This window comes from Lolium perenne, chromosome 3 (genome assembly GCF_019359855.2).
Source record: "Lolium perenne isolate Kyuss_39 chromosome 3, Kyuss_2.0, whole genome shotgun sequence".
Classification (NCBI taxonomy): Eukaryota; Viridiplantae; Streptophyta; class Magnoliopsida; order Poales; family Poaceae; genus Lolium; species Lolium perenne.
The window spans coordinates 211,188,840-211,203,029 of NC_067246.2; the positions used below are offsets into that span (position 1 = coordinate 211,188,840).

Below are 14,190 nucleotides of genomic sequence, written 5' to 3' on the forward strand. Positions count from 1 at the left end.
TAACGACTCCAACTCGCTTGTTCGTTCGGTGTCCTTATATATTCTGAGCGCACCCTTCGCTGCTATGTTCGCCCTGATCGATATACAGTTCTCTCTTCCATCAATCCTACATCACTTTACTAAACCACGAGCGATCTCGGCTGCAAAGTGAACTCGTGTGTTTGGATCTCCTCTCCATCGTTCTCGATGGCCGTCGTTGGACCCCTACCCGCCGTCGTCGACTCCCGTTCGAAGAGCTGCAACGGGAAGCCTATCTGGAGCCTCGACGACTACGGCGAGACGGGCGTGCTCGGCTACGGGTCCTTCGGCACGGTCATCAAGGCTCGCTACTACGGCACGGGCGAGAGCGTGGCCATCAAGATCCTCACCTCGACCAGCAGCCAAGACGCGGCGCTCCGGGAGGCCGGCCTCCTGGCGGCGTGCGGCGGCCACCGCTCCATCGTGCAGCTGCGCGCCATGTCCTTCGACCCCGCCACCGACGCGCTCTCGCTCGTGATGGAGTACGTCGGGCCGAGCCTCGCCGACGTCCTCCGCTGGCGCCACGGCCGCCCGTTCCCGGAGGCCGACGTGCGCAGCGTCATGCGGCAGCTCCTGGCGGGCGCGGAGCACATGCACCGGCGCCGCGTCGTGCACCGGGACATCAAGCCCGAGAACGTGCTCGTGGGCGGCGACCGCATGAGCGTCAAGATATGCGACCTCGGGCTCGCCATGTCCATGTACGAGCCTCCGCCGTACGGACGTTGCGGCACCCGCCGCTACACCGCGCCGGAGATTCTCCTGGGGAAGCCCGACTACGACGCGACGGTGGACGCCTGGTCTCTCGGATGCGTCATGGCCGAGCTCCTACGCGGCGAGCCGATCTTCGGCGTTGCGGCGGCGGACGACGGCGACCAGCTCCTGAAGATCTTCGAGATACTTGGCGTGCCGGACAGGTGGTCATGGCCGGCGTACGAGTCCATGCCGCTCGCCGGGGAGCTGGTGACGCTGCCGAGCATCCCTCGCTGCAACAGGCTGCGCCAGATGTTCCCTGAGCACCGCCTGTCCGCAGAAGCGTTCCAAGTACTGAGCGGCCTCCTCTGCTGCGACGCCGACAGGAGGCTGTCGGCGACCGCCGCCCTCCGGCATCCATGGTTCACCAACAATGTGGACGACGCTCCGGAATGTTTGATCTGAAACAATTCCTACTGTCTCTTCTTGTTATAGGCATACGACTGCAATATTTGTTTAGCTCTTTTGCCTGTTTTTTTTGTCAGCAAGTTCATTTGTAAGCAAATGTCTGTTTATCTTCAGACAACTCTGCATAAATTAATGTTGTTGTATAATTAAATGATCTTCCACGAGTGAAAGTTGCGTGCCATGGAGCTGAATTTTACGAGTGGAAGTTGCGTGCCATGGAGCTGAATTTTGTGTGGGTTTCAGGTTACAGACATCATTTTTAAAGTTGATATTTGATTGATAAACCATTGAGCCGTAAATGACCTATTTTGTTCAGGATGAAATGTTGATTGATTTTTCACTATACCCTTCTTCCAGCGAAGTGCTTTAACTCTCTGACATCTCTTGAAATCAAGTATCGAGAGAACATAGCAGAGCCTTTTGAGGTATGGTCATGAACTGGACCGACCTACATCCAGCATACTAATCAAATACAGTGACCAGATTTGCATGAAGAGTTTGGCATCAGACCATCATTTTTCCCCTCCTAAGATAAACACATTTGCTAATTAACATAGAAAACAAACCGGGACAGAGTTGTCTGCCAACCTATATAAATGGTGCTTACTAGTGCTCAACGCAGACGACACGATGAAACAAAAGGCACACAGACTACCATCTATCTAGAGGATCCCATCTCATATATGTATAATACTGTTACTTAAAGGCTTGGGAACCATTGCAGCCGCATTACATCCATTACCGCTTCCTCTTCTCGTCCATCTTCTGATTGGACGACACAAGCTTGGCAAGGAGCTCGTTCAAAACAGAGGGATGTGTCGAAATTATATGCTCCCAGCCATCAGTCGCCATTACTTCATCCAAACACTTGGGAGATTGGACTTGGATAAACTTGAAGCACGCCTCCTTCAGTCTGTGGCAGTGGTGCTTCTCAGCTAGAGCAAGAGTCGACGCCACCAAGCTCACATTTATGTGCTCAGACAACCGTTTTTCACATAAGAACTTGAGCCGTCGGAGGTCGTATCTGTCTGCCGCCACAAGCAAGTCTTGCAGCCACATTACATCCTCATCTTGTCTGTCTTCCTCATCTTCTCCTTCCTCCTCCATGTTGTTCTCCTTTTCCATCTCAGGGAATGAATCTGTGTAGATGAACCTAAGCAGAGCCGCAAACACTTTTGCTTCCATGTCTTTGATCTGTATGACACTGGATGTAGTGCCCTCCGCCATGGGGCCAAAGAGCTGCGCCATGAAGACTTTTGATCGGGCAGCAAGCACACATCGGTGTGCAGCAAACATCTCACCACAGACTTCAAATGTCACATCAGCACCCACCTTATTTTGAAGGAGATAGTTGAAATGCTCGTCTATCGTTGACAGGGTGCCATCGGAATCGTGGGTGTTGCAAACCATAATGTCACACCGGATGGTGAAACAATCACCCTTGAGATTAGCTGATCGTTCAAGGGTATCCCTTCTCACAAACTTGCTGCTGCCCCCAAAAGGATCTTTGCTGGGGAAGTTGGATGTTTCAGTTGGACGAATGTGCATAGACTTTCGATACTCGACCTGGTCAACGAAACTAAACTGGAACATCACCTCCACAGCCTCTTCCATATAGTCATCGTCGTCATCACGGCAAAGGTACAGAGAGATGAAGTCAGCACAAGTCGGGTCGTCACCATTAGGATAGAACCAGATCTCCCACTTATGGCCTCCTACCATGAAAGACCCAGATCTGATTACCTCTTCGTTGGGCACCTCTTGTATGACATGAGAGTAGTTTTTCACCACAAGCAGGTGGTACCCGCTGTCCGTGTCGACGTCGATAGCCGATGTGGTGCAGTGCTTTCCGTTGGTGATGACTGATACACCGGCGAATGACGACATGACAAAATCTGCAATTCAATCCAAAATATACCCAGTCACTGTTCGCATTCCAAGATTCAGAGCTAAGGGGGCAAACCAGGTCACCTCCCGCTACTTGAGTGATGCTCCGCTCGCTGTGCCACACACGCCGGTGTCGCTTCTCTCGAGAAACAGAGTGTGCGGCGGCAGCAACTCGTTGGTGCGTTCGGCCTGCGCATTTCGCTGAGAGTTAGGGTTCGGTTGTCTATAAAAATGCATGTCAGTTTTTTTTGTACTAGTTGCTCTCGTAAGAAAATTCTATCAACATTTCTTTGTAATTGGATGATCTGATTCTTTGAGAATGATCTGATTTATTGAAAATAAAGTTGTTCCAACCCAGATTCTAACTTATTGTTAAACTTGTGAAACTATAAGTTCCTATACTAGGTTTTAAGTTTAAACTATCGGTCCATGTCCATGACCATCATCAGTGCTGCCTCTTGAGTTTTGGCAACTCGATTCAAGGCTGCTTTTAGATTTTTTTTTTTTTGAGCAAAGGGGTTTCCCCCCGATTTCCATTAAAGAAACCATAATGTCTACAAGTTAAAGGTAGAAAGAAAGAAAGAAAGAAAGAAAAAAGAAAAAAAAAAGTCTAGATAATCGGACTTATTTTCCACACTAGTCCCAGATGGACAAAGGAGCCATCTTTGTTCAGCATACAGTTATTTGCATCTATGAACTCATCCTTGGTACTATTAACTTCGATAAAATGCTAAACATAAAGTCAGCTGAAAAACAAGTTTCAGGTTGCAGAGTTGCATTTGTTTCAGTTAAGAATCACTTGTCATACTACCACCAGCTAGCTTTTACAGGTAGACAGGTAGGCAGAGACTGAAGTGGATACATAGAAGAAAACAAACACGCAATTTGGGAGGTGAGCAGCTCACCGATGGAGAGCGGCGAGCTCGGGCTGCAGGAGGCGCTCGAGGTGGACAAGCTCGTCGCGCGGTAGGAAGTGCTTGGGCTGGAGGCGGAGCTCGCTGCCGACGATTCCGGCTTGGAAGCGGCGGCGTCGGAGTCGGTGCAGAGGGGCGGCGGCGAGCGAGTTTGTAGGCGGCGGGCGCAGGGGAATCCGGCTGGAGGAGGCGGAGCTCGGTCCAGGCGGCGACGATCTTGCGGGTGGTGCGGCGGAAGGCAACGGGAGAGGCGGGTCGGTGTAGCTAGGGATCGATGTGGAGTACTTTTGCCCCCGTTTAATTTGCTCTTTTGATGATTTGCCCCATCTTTCTTTGACATTTTGAATAGACTACTTTTTTTATTTTTCTTTCATATTATGATATTATCGGCACATTTAGGCTAGTTCCGTTAATTCCACCAAAGTGGATGCCATGTTTTGGAGAGTATTAGGGAATTTTTAACTAATTATATAGGATCTGATATCTCTCAATACACCCCAAACCAGGTGGATTTGCCTGAAACCGAACAAGGTCTTAGGAAAAATCCAAAAACCAAAGTACCCTTGCTGTCGCATTTGATCGGAGCTAACTCCTTCTTACGGCGGTATGTGCATAATTGCCACAACCGACTTCTGTGCAACCTTGTCGAGGCATCATAGCTGCTTAGAGCATCTCTAAAAGAGAGCATGTAAACGTGCAAACCAAAAAACTTAAGTTTATTCTTCTGAAAACGTGTTTATGGATCACAAAACGGCTGACGCAGAACTGACACTATAAACTGAAACTGAAAAACAAAATATTCGAAAAATCATCATCTTTTTCACGAGAACTATCTGCGTCGTTGCCAAGGTCTTCCCGCGTGGCCGCCGCCCGTGCCCTTGGCTGGGCCTCCCTGCGCCCAAGAGCCCGTCGCCCGCGCCCCAGCACCCGCCGCCACCTAGCTAGCAAGCTAAAACAGAATAGTAGCCATCACCCAACTAGCTAGGAGCTAGCTAGCTCCCATGTAAGACTAGCTCGCGTGCGTCGCGCTGCTTGCCGGAATCTACATGTGTACGCAGCGTGCATCGCGCGCCTTTGTCGAGAATTGACATAGACATGGTTGGAATCGGAGCAGGCTGACAGGATGACCGGCGGCGTATAATTTTAGCAAATCAACCAAAAATCAGCAGCTAGAGACGGTTGTACGGATGGTGGCGCTGGAGTAGCGGTGAGAAATCCGTTCAGTTTTGGACCTGTAAACCGCCCTTTAGTCTGTATTAGTAGGCGTCGAGTGTGAAATTTTTTGGACCCCTGAAAAAGTTTTTCAGGCCAGGCAGCGAATCCAGTCTCTGTTCTGCGTCACTTTCGACTCGAACCCGTTAATAACCGGAAAAATACGGTTTCAACGTGATTATAGGCTTGGTTAAAGATGCTCTTATAGCATCACCGCAAACAAAAAAAAAAAGCTTCTAGCCGGCCTTCAACAAAGTGTCGTCGCACAACATCGTCAAATAAACTATCCAACACTTCATACCAGCCCCGAAACAAATGGGCACTGAATAGAAGCGTCAGCACATTCGATTTATCTTTGGCCTAAAAGTTATGGCTTTCTTCTAGACTATTTTCGTACGTATTCATATAAGAGCATCTCCAGAATTATTTTTGTTTTTATATGGGTCTCCAATTGTTATTTTGACAATTGTGGCAGAAAAAAAAAGCAGCACCAAAATGCCATTGTATACGTGGTTCCCAATTTTTTTTTAACAATGTGAGCAAAACTTGGCTCTATCTTTGCATATTTGAAAATACGCGTGTTTGGTTCCAACCATACTTTATCAAGCCAAACTTTGACAACTTTGTATGTGGTTGGTTTTTACCACACTTTGCCACTGTCAAGCTTTACTATAGATAAGGCCTATTTATCATAGAGTTATTTTTTATTTAACTTTTGCCACACTTTTTAGACGTTCAATTTCTAAACTTCTGCTTCGTAAAATATGGTTAGGAACCAAACACCCCTATAGCAAACTTCTTAGAACATTTAGGCATCCTCCTAAAGTGGCCTCTTCATGCGAGTTTGCCATGTGTGTACGTGCGCTCGTGCCTTGTGTGGTCGGGTGTGTTGCTCGTGTCTTCGAAACAAGTTACTCCCTCCGTTTCTATATATAAAGCCACCACATATTTCAAGATAAAACTTAGTTAAAATTTTTGCTCGAAATACTACTTATTGGTCTTATATATATAAACGGAAAGAGTACTACATGTTGTTGTGTCGTGAAAAAATATAGCAATTCAGGAGAACCAACCTGAGGTTGGGTGGTTAGGAGGGTGGTTGTACCCCCAGCCCACCAGAGTTCAAATCCCAGATTTGACATCTGTGTGTCTCATAAAGGCGGAATATTCATTCAGTGGGAGGCGACGTTCCCGTCGACAGCGAGGCGCCTGTGGTGACTTCGTCAATTTCAAGATCCAATCCGCCGACTCAGTCTTCCGGAGGTGCTCATAGGGGTAGGGTGTGCGTGTGTGCGTTCATAGGGGTGAGTGTATGCGCGTGTATGTGAGCGTCTGCGTTTGTACTGTGTTTCTCAAAAAAAAAAAAAAAATATAGCAATTCAGTTTTAGTGATGCTTGCAAGGATTTTTTTTTTTTTTTGAATTATGACCGGCCGGTTTGGCAATTCAAAATTTAGGAGGACTCTTGAAAATGGAAAAAGTCCGACATTCGCTTCTCTTTTCCTAACATCGGCCCATGTGCTACTAATAATAACAAAGTGACTTCAACACTCATGTAATCAATTGTTGCAACAAAATCTGCTAGTAGTATGAAAAAAGGTGTTGCAACTAAAACATGGACGATACTAGCTACATCCACATCTGCCTCAAGTCAAGTCAACAGTAAGAGCAACAACATCCAAATTAAATAAATCATCATGGGCTGATCTGCCTGTTCTTAGCTGAGGCTGCCCTCATCTCCTCGAGGACCTTGGCCGGCGACAGGAACTCCTTGACCATCGGCAGATCGTACAGTTCGTCGAACGTCAACCACATGACGACGGGTCGGTCCCTGATGCTAGCGACGGGCTTGGGAGGTGCGACGACGCGCCGGCAGTAGTCCATAACGCATTCCCAGACGTCCGGACCTGTGTAGCGGTAGAAGTCTTCCTTGCTCATGCCCATCTCCTCCCTGAACTTGTCCTTGTTCCGCAGCCACCAGTAGAAGTCGTCCCGGTCCTCGACCTCTGCAGGCTCGTCCGGCGGCGAGCTCTCCTCGACGACGACGACAGGACCCTCTTGCTTGGCAGCCTTGGCGTGGTGGTGGTCTTGTTTCGACGTCTTTCGGCGGTGGCATTGGTGCGCCGTGGCCGGATAAGCGTCCGCCTTCCTCTTGGCGGCGGCGGGTTTCTTGTGGTTCCTGGCGGCGGCGCGCGGGCTGAAGTACACCTTGCAGAGGGTCATCTCGTCCTGCCCGTCCTCGCGCAGGCCTAGCTCCGCCATGAGCCACCCCGACCGGACGCGCGCGCCGTCCTCCTTGGTGACGAACGAGAAGGTCTGGCGATAGCCTAGGCCGTGCTGGTGCGCGGAGTCGACGGGCTTGGAGCCGGCCTCGGAGTGCCAGCAGCCCTCACCCGAGTCCACCGTGCGCGACTTGCGGCCGCCGCCCCTGGCCCGCACGGCCGTGAAGAAGTACCACGCCTCGTCGCCGTTGCTCGAGACGGCCGGGGCGTAGTCCCGGGTGAGGTCGGCGGGGTGGGCGGCGTAGACGTCGCCCTCGTGGATGAACTTGCTGGACCTGTCGCCGGAGACGACGCGCGGGCTGAGGTAGGACACGATGAGCTCCTGCTCGGAAGGGTGGGCGTCCAGCGCGAAGTCCATGGCGCGCGCGCGCGCGGGAGATTGGTGGAATTCCTCGCTCAATGGGAGAAGAAGGTTACGACGGAATTGCTGTGGATTCTGAATTCAGCTCGCGTACGAATCGCTACGGAGATATATGTAGCGAGTTTGGGCTTTGGAGACGGAGTTCGTGTCGGATCGAAATCGAACCCTTGAGTTCCAAGTTTCCATATTTGAGCTCCAGGTTTCCAAATTTCAGAAAACTACGCGGTTTTCAGTTGTTCACTTTCCTTGCGGAGTTCGTAGTCAATATGGAAAGTTCAGTAAGGCAGTAACCAGTAGACTCAACTAGCGCTCCCAAGAGCCAAACTGAATTTCCACGGCGTCCGTCCTCGCAGAAAAAGATAACTACTCCGTAGTAGACTACGCTGCTCTCCCTCGTTACGTGAGCTGCAATGGTCCGGCTCACCAAGTCTCAAAGCTTAAATTTAAACAACCACAGATACATCGCCGCAAAGAATCAATTTACCCGCAGAAAAAAAAAACCCACCAATACTACATTGGTACTTTCCTAAGAGCATCTCTAGCAGACCGAAATATTCGGAACCGAAAAAGCTCTATTCAATCTTCCGAATACGTGGCTTAGGATGATTTTTACTCACGCAGATCAAAAACCGTAAAACACGAACTGAAAAAACAGAATTGAAATGTCGCCGGAGAATTCATCAATGAACACATATAGCTGATACTTTGATGCTGTGATTGAGCATCAAAATTTACATAATAGTTTCTAAAAACCTAAATTAGCTATTAGCCCTAACCGCGCGAACTAATTCCGAGCAAAAGGAGGACCCGGTGGCCTCTGCGCGCGGTGGTGCCGGTGGTGGCGGATGAAGGTGTCGAGGCGGAGGAGGGCATCGACGCGGAGGATGTCAAGGAGCTCTCCTACTCGTTGTCAAGCTCGACGGTGGACGCGCTCCTCTCGGCGCGGCGCCTCGTACTCCCGCACTTGGCGGACGGCGTCGGCCTCCTCCCGGCGCCAGCGAGCGCGGGCCTCCGCCTCTGTGATCGCCGCCACTTGTGCGATGATGGCCTCCTCCTCGTCGGAGCGGTGGACGTAATCTCCCACGGAAAACGCCGGCTCCCGCGACGACGGCGTCCTCCTCCTCGGAGCTGTCGTAGACAGGCGGGCGCGGGGGCGGCTCGAACCGCAGAAGGAGGAGCCCTCGCCGCCGTTGTTGGCGTATTTGGCGAGCTTGCCTGGGGGCGTGAGCCCCTCGGGGGAACACGAAGCCATGGGGTCGCGGAGCTGGGGCGAAGTGGCACTTCAGCGTGGTGGATTCCTCGTCGGAGAGGTGGGTGGTGGCAGCGGAGTGGGTGGCAGCGGCGGAGGGGAGAAGGGTTTGGAAACCGAACTCCCCTCTGCGGCCTGTTTTAATATGGGGCGGACGTCGAGTTTATAGGGCCTCAAACTCTGTTTACGGGCCAGGCCGCGAGTTCGGGCTCATTTCTGGGTCTCTTTCAGCCTGAACACGTAAAGTTGCTGGAATAATACGACTCATTTTTCAGTTACTGTTAGAGTTGCTCTAAGACCCTCCCGCATCACGGGCAACATCTCAAAACCTTAACACTACATTCATACGCCACACCTCTCCTTGGCCACGGCAAGAGGGGAGGGGAGGCGAGGAGTTGCTCGCCATCGTCGTTGACTGCATGATTAGCAGGGCACTCGTCACTCACACCAGGAGCCAAGCTGCCCATGCCTGATATTTTCAGCAATAAGAGCATTTCTAACCGATCCCCAATACGGTAGTAGAGAAGAAAATTTGCGCCGCTAACGGTCGAAGCCGACTCTAACCAAAGCCCAAAAACGGTTAAGAGGAGAAAAATAAGAGAGTGGCCCCTACAAAGAGAGGCGTCTCTCCCATATTTCCTCCACTCAACTAATCGTTCCAAAAAACCTGGAGTATAACGACACCCTGGAGTTCAAGATCCAGGCCTTCTACCTCAATATGAAGATCTACATGGCCAACACCTCCACCACCAGGCTCTACACCTGCCCTGACCACGGTTAGGCCACGGCCGCCCATGTTCTATGTCTCTTTGTTTGTTTAGATGTTGTCTATATGTAGTAGTTGTACCCAAGTAGGTTGAACTGATACCCGCAAAAAAAAGTAGGTTGAATTGATGATGCTGAGACTTTTCTGGTGGCTTTTGATAGGGGTTCGACCATGATGTTTTACAGGCTTGTATGCCCTTGGAACATGTTAGCATTCGATCAGGGTGTTGGTATAAACCCCTAACTATTAGATTAACTGGTGTTAACCTGCTTACTAAATATGCAATTATGAGTCGTGCAGTACTTATGTGTGCTATGTCTGATGTGTGTGCCTCGTAATGGCTATGATTGAGTTTGGTGGTGGTAAGATCACCATGTTCAAACAAGGTAACCACATCCTAGATTTACATGTAACCAAACTTCAGCATACGGCCAAATTTATCGACTAATGCAGGCAACCAAACCATGGGGCGAAACTGCACCAAAATGTTTTGTTAGCAACCAAACGAAAATGCAGAAACAAGGCCAAGCTCTACTTATGCAGCATCTAGCAGGCCAAATCTGAAAACAGACAAAAAATCATGTGCCCTAGATGGCTTGCTCGTTTCTCACGGTTTCCAACCAGTTAAAAGAACAGTGTGCGTCTCATGTATCATTTCCGCTGTTCATGAACATACATATCAGTTCTCCTGTCACCATTGAGAAAAAATCACCATTACTGGGTAAATAAAATCAGCACAATACCGATATCATCAATGCCGTTCCACTCTAGAATTATAATTATAGGTCATACAACACATATGAGGGTGAATCACTCCTTCCACTATAATCTTTCTACGAATACATGTACAATACTCAACAGAGTAGGGGAAGTTTTCTCATCTCATAAAAAGAAAAAAGTAGGGGAAGAATAAACATATAAATTAAGCAGACCACTGATATTATAAGACAGTTCACCACACCTCTGCTCCTTTTGTGGCACCAAGCAACATGGCAAGTGCAGCAAGTGAAGCCTGTTTGTGGCACCAAAAGTTCAAACTACAGTTAGTCTACGTCTCTGCATTCAATTATAACAAAAAAAAGGGAAAAAATAGAATTGTAATGCGAGGCCATGAGTACTACTCCCTCCGTTCCTAGATATAAGGTGTATAGTTTTTGACATGAATATTAAAGAACGCAAGTTGAGGAAAAATTACACCGGGTTTGGGCAGGATTACCCCTGGATAATTGACGTGGGAAAATAGAGTTTGCAAAAGATAAGGAAACACAATCAAATCCCTAAAAAAATTGTCTAGACAAGTTGTGCCACGCAATAGACCTTATATTCTGGACTTTTTCTCAAAAAACTATACACCTTATATCTAGGAATGGAGGGAGTACATTTTATAGGATCGACAATTCCTTAAATTTTACATGCAGTGATGTATATTTTGCAGGTCAACTTCTTTGTCATTTCAGTGTAGAGACCTAGCTAAGTATGTGCACACAAATGCCGTATAACTGCTAATCGCAGCATCATATCGGTTGATAATTGAGTTGATGCTAAACAAGCAATGTCAAAAACTTTTTTAACCAGTACACATCGCTTTTAACAAAAGATAGAGGGCGCACGCCTATGTGGTTGCATGCAGTCTTTGATTTGCGTCTCCCTACTCAAAGGTAATGCCATCTATCATAGGCAGTACTGTTATAATGAACGGCAGGATTCTGCTATTGTCTGTGTGGCTTGCATGCAGTAATAACTATTTTAGATAAAACTGATACTGCACCCACGATCTGAAGCCCCAGAAAAAAAGAGAGCTGATGTACAATTTCACCAGCACAAGGAAAACTAGAAACACATAGTAGCTGGCAGTAACTTGGAAAGTGTATAGAATTATGCTGGTAGAAAAGACTTACAGCAATAGTGCAAGCAACATATCCTGGCTTCTCCCTGTAGTCATGTACTCGGACGCAGATTAGAACAAAAGCACCAACGTACCATGGAATGGCAGCAAAGAAGAAGCCAATAATGAACCTTTTCCAAACAATAGAAACAGCAGTCCTCAGGATCCAATCCAAGTTTCTCAGATGCAATGTACGATAATAAATGTTCAGAGAAACTTACAGAAACCAGCCCATGCCAAGGCCACAGCATGGAAGACGTCGCATCCTCACAGGCCTTCCTTCAACAACAGGTATATAACCTAAGAAAAAGCAACATGATAAAATGAGCAAGCCAAGTTAATGACAACTTTAATGGTAATTGTTCATATCATTTCTTCCTCAAAGGAAACTGCATATATCGATTTGGGGTTTCCACGGCATTCTTCATGTACAAATAAAAATGTGTGATGAATCATGTTTTTGCTGTTTTGCATAAACATGCCAGACAAAAGCATCATGAGGTTCCTTAAGAACTTTTTTTTAAAACATAAGGTTCCTTAAGAACTTGACTGTGAACTATTAAAAAACTGCTTATTGTTCGACCATTTGTTTACTTGACCTTTTGATATGTTTTTGTACGACATTTTCTTTACAACTCATATAATGTATTCAGCACAATGGACCACACAAGCCTAGAAAATCCAGTTTGTCTATTAACCTCCAAAGCTTCTGCAACGACATGGCTAAATATGCAACCGAAAAGGCTGTATCCCTGAAAAAATTATTTATCACAAATCTCGAGCGCAATGTTCTCATATACTAGCAAACAGGCAGCCTCTCGAGAGAGTGACTTTACATAGTAGAGTATGCTCCATTTATGGTAAGAGTCATAAACTGAAACAAAATGGCACATAAACCTAATACGCATGAAGCCACCAGGGGAATTTATATGCTTGGTAATCCTACAACCCTAGATTAACACAATATTTGTTTTACAGGGCAATCCCCGGATCCTTGGGTGACATTGGAAAATTTCAATGCTTCCACATTAAACTACCGAGAGGTGGCATATCTAGCTTTAGGGGACATCAATCAGCAGGCGGCTAGTGCGGAAGTGCATTGGCAGTAGTCCGCACGTGGACTTTGGGGTTTCTGTAGGGTTTGTTCCCCTTACAAAACAAATTATCTATGTAACTATTTCACTCCTAATAGGGAAGGCAGTACTCCTGCCAGATTCCTCAAAAAAAAAAAAAAATGATCTATGTGAGATAAATCTAGTATGCCATTTTCAAGTTTCATTGTAGTTAAATAATTTTGAACTGAAAAAAATCTGTGCCAGATCATAAGGAATGGGGACAGCAGGTCTTCATCAACTGCTGATTTCTCCATAGGCTTGCAGCTTGCACTGAATCAACAGCGCATGACAAATTCCCCAACAACAGAAAAGGCGCCCCAGCTCCCACATAGAAGCAGCCAAGAGAAGCACATGATCAACAAGGGTTTCCCGTACCTTGCACGGCATGGTAGCCCTGGCCGTAGTAGGGCGCGGCGGCCGAATAGGCCTGCTGAGGAGGGTAGACCGCGTAGGAGGCCTGCGGCGGCGGCTGGTAGTTCTGGAACCCGTGCGGTGGGGCCGGCTGGGGGACCCCGACCGCCGGCTGCGGGAACTGGCCGGAGGCGGACGGGGGCCCGAAGGTGCCGTACTGGGGCTGCTGCGGGTACGGCGGCGCCGAGGGCGCGAATCCGGAGGCGGAGGCGGAGGCGGAGCGGTCCTTGCCGTCGGCGGCAGGCATCTCGCCGCCCATGGCGCTGGTGGCGGGGAGGGTTGGGGAATCGAGACGCGGGAGAGACGGAGAGGACTGCAGCAGGCTTCCGAGGGATTAGTCAGCTCTGTCACGGTTTTGGTGCGTTTAGCTGGCTTTGTTAATGATGGCGTTCGGACAGCGTGGCAGTCCAGCCTGTAGAACGCAACACGCTAATCAGGCAGGAAGAGGTAAGAATAGCCACGGTTCAGACAGCCGTTTCTCGAACGATGTTTTTATTGTGTTTAACGAGTTCCAAATGCCACACAAAAAAGGGGTAGATTTTGAGGCCACAAAAGAACCGTGTTGCTCGCCTTAGCCACCAAGCAAACCAGGCTTGCGTGTTGAAGTTGTTTCTTCTCAAGTTTGTCGTATTAAAAGCGATAGTACTGAGTTTTCAGACATCTGTTAAGAGCATATGCTTCCGGTTTTTAAATTTTAATTCAAATATACTTTTAAAATATTGAAAAATATTTAAATATAAAATCTAAATATCTTAAAATTCTACACACTCACAAAGTTGTTTCACCGAAAACTGACATTTTTAGTGTCATGCGAAAAAGACGAATTTTGGTGTAAAAAAAAGTTGTCTAAGTGACTTTTTTTTTGTCTTTTTCACATAAGTCATAAAAAATGTCGATTTTTCGCAAAACTTGATGTGCGCACATAGAATATAG

The 14,190-nt window shown here is 48.0% G+C and overlaps 3 protein-coding genes across 4 annotated transcripts; 1 reads left to right on the forward strand and 2 right to left on the reverse strand.

Moving 5' to 3' along the window:
- The first annotated feature begins 60 nt into the window (after positions 1–60).
- On the forward strand, positions 61–1,218 carry LOC127343239 (putative cyclin-dependent kinase F-2). Its single transcript, XM_051369363.2, has one exon. It carries the CDS (start codon positions 187–189, stop codon positions 1,171–1,173), a length of 987 nt encoding a protein of 328 aa, XP_051225323.1. The 5' UTR covers positions 61–186; the 3' UTR covers positions 1,174–1,218.
- A 357-nt stretch (positions 1,219–1,575) lies between these two features.
- Positions 1,576–4,307, reverse strand: LOC127343240 (BTB/POZ and MATH domain-containing protein 2). Its single transcript, XM_051369364.2, has 3 exons — positions 3,969–4,307; positions 3,148–3,252; positions 1,576–3,071 (listed from the first exon to the last, which is right to left on the reverse strand). Exon 3 carries the CDS (start codon positions 3,061–3,063, stop codon positions 1,915–1,917), a length of 1,149 nt encoding a protein of 382 aa, XP_051225324.1. The 5' UTR covers positions 3,064–3,071; positions 3,148–3,252; positions 3,969–4,307; the 3' UTR covers positions 1,576–1,914.
- A 6,287-nt stretch (positions 4,308–10,594) lies between these two features.
- LOC127343241 (large ribosomal subunit protein eL20z) lies at positions 10,595–13,668 on the reverse strand. 2 transcript variants are annotated; one of them, XM_051369365.2, is made up of 5 exons: positions 13,222–13,668; positions 11,953–12,031; positions 11,745–11,862; positions 10,789–10,858; positions 10,595–10,755 (listed from the first exon to the last, which is right to left on the reverse strand). In XM_051369365.2, the coding sequence occupies exons 1-4, from the start codon at positions 13,514–13,516 to the stop codon at positions 10,799–10,801; spliced, it is 552 nt and encodes a 183-aa protein (XP_051225325.1). In that variant the 5' UTR covers positions 13,517–13,668; the 3' UTR covers positions 10,595–10,755; positions 10,789–10,798. The 2 variants fall into 2 exon arrangements, with proteins under 2 accessions (XP_051225325.1, XP_071684413.1); XM_071828312.1 differs by having other exon boundaries at positions 10,595–10,858; positions 13,222–13,660.
- Positions 13,669–14,190: the final 522 nt, after the last annotated feature.

What these genes read in the sequence shown, in the direction of transcription:
- LOC127343239 (XM_051369363.2), top strand. Translation starts at nt 187, where the DNA reads ATGGCCGTCGTTGGACCCCTACCCGCCGTCGTCGACTCCCGTTCGAAG.
- LOC127343240 (XM_051369364.2), bottom strand. Translation starts at nt 3,063, where the DNA reads ATGTCGTCATTCGCCGGTGTATCAGTCATCACCAACGGAAAGCACTGC.
- LOC127343241 (XM_051369365.2), bottom strand. Translation starts at nt 13,516, where the DNA reads ATGGGCGGCGAGATGCCTGCCGCCGACGGCAAGGACCGCTCCGCCTCC. An exon ending in GGGCTACCATGCCGTGCAAG is followed by an intron (nt 12,032 to 13,221) that starts GTACGGGAAACC and finishes GCTTTTTCTTAG; the next exon opens with GTTATATACCTGTTGTTGAA. An exon ending in CTTGGCATGGGCTGGTTTCT is followed by an intron (nt 11,863 to 11,952) that starts GTAAGTTTCTCT and finishes TGTTTGGAAAAG; the next exon opens with GTTCATTATTGGCTTCTTCT.